Here is a 6,000-nt window from a genome sequence, read left to right as displayed (position 1 = left end):
TATTTACAAATGAATTCAAACAGTAGCCGATATAAATTGAACGATGTTTCATCCTCCCCCATATTTACAATAGGCCACAACCCCCCTGCTCAGATTGAGGAAAGATGTCTGCAATTTTAGCCACAATTACCCACTACACAGGTGCTGCATCAATGCAGGTTCTTCCTCTGACTCTAAAACTCACACCAACTTTTTCACTAATATTAGTGAAAGGCTGAAAATATACCTCAATGCAGATTTACAATTTAAAAATGGACTCTCCACTTTCAGCTTTATTTTCTTAATAAATCAATGTATATAGTGGTTTCAAGAGGTAATAAAAGGGGACAGATTTGGCCATCAAGTACTGCACTGAAAAGGATGGTGCCGCGGAATCTCTTTCCCCCCGCCAGCCAGCTGAAAATCAGGTTACGAGACAGCCGCTGTATTTTAAAGGTTTTATTTTCAAGTATAAACTTCTTTGAAACACTTTACATAAATTAACATCTTTTGAGACTAGTATCTGATGAACAGTAAATTGGAATTCTTATAAAAACTCCATAAGGTACTGGTCTCACACACTTTACAAAAAAGAAAACGTTTTCCTTCGCTTTGCTGTGAGAGTGATCCTGTACGTCGCGTAACTTCCCAAGGCAAATCCGATGGCGTTGTAAAATCGACAAAGAGTCGTTTTCTGTTGGTGTCACAGTCACACGACCTTGCACAAAGTGTCACTGTACAAAGCAGCACAGTTGAAAGCAGAGGAAGTCCCTCCACTCCACAGTAGTGATGAAACTGTGCTGTTTATTTCTCTGCCACGGGTCCAATGCGTTGCATCATTTACTGTGAGGAAAGATTAAGACTACTTCTGGTAAGCAAAGGTTACTCATGTAATACACAGTTAGTTTCTGTATCTGGACACTGATTCTAATGCTTAATACAGTGTTTCTTAAACAACAGAAAACAGTCGACAGGTTTGGCCAAGTACAAAACAGTTAAGCATTTTTTTTTTTTTTACATATTTTAGTCCAACCTTGGGTCTGAGTGTAGTGGCATTCAACTGTAAACAATTTTCTTTTTGAAGCAGTTGACAATCCTGTATATCAAGGGTGATTTGAAGTTTTTGTTTGCAGTAACCACCTCCAGCTGAGTAGAAAAAGAAGTTCCACCAAGTCCAACAGCTCTAGGAAAGAACTTGTGCTACAGATAGATCTGAGCAGAGGCCTCGCTCAAGCTTCAGTAATATTTCAGTTTCCTTAGTTTACCCTGTGGTAACTAAGGGCAGCAAAACTAATATTCTGTTCTCCCAGCGAGAGAAGACAGTGTTGAGTTTATCTCTTTGGCAGCCACCAACTAGCCTGTGTGTTACCTCTTTCCTATTTCGTTCTGTCTTAAGAACTGAATATTGCTGACACTGTCTGCTAGCTCTGGGTATTGCTCCACAGAGAGTACATAGTACCCATCGTATCCTTGTACTTTGGCAGCGCTCAGCAGCTGTCGCTTTTCTCCTTCTGTCCATAACCTGACCCCTTCCTCGCCGTCTCGCACTCTCTGTTGCTCCCTGGTCCAAGCGCTCGCCAGCGCTCTCTGCCTGGCCTGCTCCAGTATCCGAGCCTTCTCCTCGTCCAGGGTCGTGCCGTAGCGAACGTGGAGGGACAAGGCGCTGTACTGCATTTCGACATCGGCAAACCTTCGAGTCCTGCCATTCACCACAGTGGTGGACTGGGAAACAGTGACGTTGATGCCGTTCTCCAGCGCCTTGCGCCCGCTGGTCAGCCTCAGCGTCCCAAGGTCACTTTCGGGCGAGGCCGTTTTGATGAAGTAGTGAGTGTCTTTGCCCTCTATCGTATAATGCAAGTTGTCCAGGTAGTACGCACCGTTCAACACTGCTGCAACCTTTATGCAGTCTTCGTTTGCGATGTTGAGCACGTTGGTCGTCACTTTGCCGTGACTGACTGCAAGCATGACCCCCTTGCCGACCAGAGACTTCACCGTTCCAAACCAGAGCCATGGCTTCTCTCCGCTGGCCTGGTGTCTGCCAATCTGAATTTCTGGCATTTTTCCCAGGCCCATGAAGGCCTCTGCTTGTCTTGCTACTGTTTGTTGCACTCCAGACAGAAACTAGAAACAAGGCCAAAAAAAACCACATATGAGTGAGTGGAGAAAAATTTCCTTTGTGTTCCGAAACAAAGCACAATAAACAAACTGCGTTTTTATTTAAACATAGTGCCGTCTTGGGTGGTAGCACAAATCAGGCACTATTATATCACTCGCCCGTTATATGCCCCGTCCAATGTTCAGTTCCATTGTCTTCAATAGAATTAATATTGGAGAAGATGTTTAACAGGCGGCAGATGCGATAATGCCTGCTACCGCCTAAGACAAATTTCTACCCCAATATTTCCTATTTAAATGAATAGGAAAGCATAATGCCAAGATACATTTCCAAATATGAAGCAGATCTAAAGAATCATCCATGCAATTTGCCATGTAAATCAGTGTGGGCAAGTGTGAAGTCATCCAATTTGAACCCAAGAAAGGGAGATCAGAGTATTTTCTAAACGGTGAGAAGCTACAAGCTGTGGAGGAGCAGAGAGCTTTAGGGGTCTATGTACACAAATCACTAAAGCTAAAGCTAGTGTACTGTAGCCAAATTTGCTGATGATACAAAGATAGGTGGGTTAGCAAGTCGTGAGGAGGACACAAGAGAGTCTGCAAAGCGATATAGATAGGTTAAGTGAGTGGGCAATAATTTGGCAGATGGAGTATAATGTGGGAAGGAAGAATGAAAAAGCAAATTATTATTTAAATGGAGTGAGACTACAAAATGCTGGGGTACAGGGGATCTGGGGGTCCGAGTACATGAAACACAAAAAGTTAGCATGCAGATACAGCAAGTAATTAGGAAGGCTAATGGAATGTTGGCCTTTATTGCAAGGGGTGTGGAGTATAAAAGTAGGGAAGTTTTGATGCAACTTTACAGGGCGCTTGTGAGACCGCACCTGGAGTACTGCGTACAGTTTTGGTCTCCATATTTAAGGAAGGATATATTTGCATTGGAGGCAGTGCAGAGAAGGTTCACTAGGTTGATTCCTGGGATGAAGGGGTCGACGTATGTCGAAAGGTTGGGCAGGTTGGGCCTATACTCATTGGAGTTTAGAAGGATAAGAGGTGATCTTATTGAAACATATAAGATTCTGAGGGGGATTGACAGGGTGGATGTTGAGAGGATGTTTCCCCTAGTGGGGGTATCTAGAACTAGGGGGCATAGTTTCACAATAAGGGGTCGCCCATTTAAGACGGAGATGAGGAGGAATTTCTTCTCTCAGAGGGTCGTGAATCTTTGGAACTCTCTACCCCAGAGAGCTGTGGAGGCGGAGTCAGTGAATATATTCCAGGCGGAGATTGACAGACATTTGAACTACAAGGGAGTCGAGGGGTATGGGGAGAGAGCGGGAAAGTGGTGTTGAGGCCAAGATTGGATCAGCCATGATCTTATTGAATGGCGGAGCAGGCTCGAGGGGCCGATTGGCCTACTCCTGCTTCTTATGTAAAAATAATTAAAAAGGCTAATGGAATGTTGGCTTTTATCTCAAGGAGGCTGGAATACAAAGAGGTGGACGTTGTGCTACAGTTGTATAAAGCTCTGGTTAGACTGCATCTGGAGTACTGTGTCAGTTCTGGGCACCTCACCTCAAGAAGGATATACTGGCCTTGGAGGGAATGCAGCGCAGATTCACCAGAATGACACCGGAGCTAAAATGGTTAAATTATAAGTATAGGTTGTGTAGACTCGGCTTGCATTACCTTGAGTATAGAAGATTAAGGGGTGATCTAATTCAGGTGTTTAAGATGATTAAAGGATTTGATATGGTAGTTAGAGAGGAACTATTTCCTCTGGCAGGAGAGGCCAGAACAAGGGGGCATAACCTTAAAATTAGAGCTAGGCCGTTCAGGGGTGATGTCAGGAAGCACTTCTTCACACAAAGGGTAGTGGCGTTAGGGGTGCAAAAATTACAGCAATGTCTTGTAGGATTAGGCTGAGATGTGGTGCCCCCTCCATGGTCAAATAGCCCGCTGACACACACATTCTATGTCCGCACATGAGGAGCTGCCATTTAGACAAGGTAATAGAAGAACTGCCAGTTCCCTTAGACGCGTCTTTTGGAGCGGAGTGGGGAAAAAAGGAAGCCATGGTGACAAGTCACAGCACTCATTTGAACACCATACTGTAAGCAATACAGGAACCATCTGTTGAAAAAACAATTATAGATAAACACATTTCATAATAAGTTGCATACTTTAGAAAGGTCAATAAAAACAATACCAGCAGAGACTCATTGTACAGAACATCTGTTTTGTCAGCTACAGTGTGGTATTATTTAATTAACTCAGAGGGAAACGGTGATGTGCTTCTTTAAACCTATTGTAAAAGTGCCTGCACTACTATATTTTCACCCTTTCGCTCAGAAGGAAAATAACTCTTTCGCACCACAAAGTGTCGGCAGCTAAATTTACCTCTGGTCATCAAGGACAACATTCTGCCACGCTACGGAAACATTTCCACAATGACTGCTGCAAAGATCCTGTTGGCTCAAACCAGCACATCTCAGCACAACAGTCTTGTCTATATGGTTATGTGGGATAACACAAAGGATTTCTCTGGAGCTTAGTATTGACCTGGACTAACAGGAAGTGGCGGTAGCACAGGCGGGCGGGAGGGAGGGGGGGGGAATCCGCCATTTGTGTGTGGAAGGAGAGGAAGGAGCCGCCAGTGGTGAATCCGGTGGGGGTGGAGGAGGGAAATCCAGGTCGATGGCGAGGGGAGCCTCATTGTCCAAACCCTCATTCTGGGTGGGATCGCGGATAAGAATCCAACTCTAACTCTATGAAAAAGGGACAGACTTGTTATACCTAACTGCCCTTTTCTGTTTCTAAAATGTACTTTATACTAGCACTTAAAGCTGTGTGTTACTGATAGTGCATAGCACAATTTTAGTGCCGTCCTTTCATAAGGGGAGGCGTTGATGACTCAGCTTCCCTACCCTATGGAGCTGGGTTATTACCCATCACCTCTATGAAGTCAGCTCTGGTCTCGGAGGTCAAAGGTCTGGTTTGCTCTGCAATACTCAGTCATATGGCTGATAGTGTTGATGAATCTTACCGGTACATCATCCCATTCTTGACTCTTTAAAAGCTCATACGAAGGTTCTTCCAGGCCCTGCCTGGGTACAGGAAAACCAGGAATAACATTGTGGAGTTGGAACCCAAACGTCAGTAGCCAACTGTTAACATCTGTGGAGACAAGGTAATAATGAGATGGGGAACACAATGTAGGTGTGGTGCACACAACAGTTTAAGATAAACAGATGATCCACACATACAACCAGAATGCTTATTTTATTTTGATACACACTAGAAACACCAGCATGTTCGATGTGTGTAATCTCCTCCTTTATTTGTAAGAACAACCTTTATTTTCCAAAAACAAGGCTTTTTTGGGGCCATCTTTCCCCTCATGCTTTTCACCACCTGTGTTTTGATACTGGCTGGTAGTGAGCATGGCTATAGGAAGCGTGGTAGTGGGAAGTGTGGCGGTAGAAGGTGTGGCAATCGGAAGTGTGCCAGTAGGAAGTGAGCCAATGGGATGTGTGACGGTAGGAAGTGTGATGGTAGGCGGTGTGCCAGCAGGAAGTGTGCCAGTAGGAAGCGAGCCAATGGGAAGTGTGACGGTAGGAGGTGTGCCGGCAGGAAGTGTGCCGGCAGGAGGTGTGACGGCAGGAGGTGTGACGGCAGGAGGTGGGACGGCAGGAGGTGTGACGGCAGGAGGTGTGACGACAGGAGGTGTGACGGCAGGAGGTGTGGCGGCAGGAAATATGGCAACAGCAACTTGCATTTATATAGTCCCTTTAACATAAAAAGACATTTCAAAGTACTTCACAGGGGTGCAATCAAAAAAACTGGAAGCAGAGCCAGAGAAGGAGATGTTAGGAGGGGTGACCAAAGCTTGGTCAAAAAGAT

The 6,000-nt window shown here is 45.0% G+C and overlaps 1 protein-coding gene across 12 annotated transcripts in view; it reads right to left on the bottom strand.

The window, feature by feature from the left end:
* Positions 1-423: 423 nt before the first annotated feature.
* The window catches only part of tenm3 (teneurin transmembrane protein 3), a 2,019,778-nt gene continuing 2,014,201 nt past the window's right edge, over positions 424-6,000 (bottom strand). For all 12 annotated transcript variants that reach the window (XM_085979187.1, XM_085978950.1, XM_085979196.1 and 9 more), the window contains 2 exons: positions 5,144-5,274; positions 424-2,100 (listed from right to left, as the gene is read on the bottom strand). In XM_085979187.1, coding sequence (XP_085835313.1) covers positions 1,345-2,100; positions 5,144-5,274 — 887 coding nt within the window. In that variant the 3' untranslated portion in view covers positions 424-1,344. The remainder of the gene's footprint in view (positions 2,101-5,143; positions 5,275-6,000) is intronic.

This window comes from Somniosus microcephalus, chromosome 1 (assembly GCF_052327205.1).
Source record: "Somniosus microcephalus isolate GS21.2 chromosome 1, FLI_Smic_1.0, whole genome shotgun sequence".
Taxonomy (NCBI): domain Eukaryota; kingdom Metazoa; phylum Chordata; class Chondrichthyes; order Squaliformes; family Somniosidae; genus Somniosus; species Somniosus microcephalus.
Note: the sequence above shows the minus strand (reverse complement) of the source record. Positions and strands in the feature narration are given on the sequence as shown.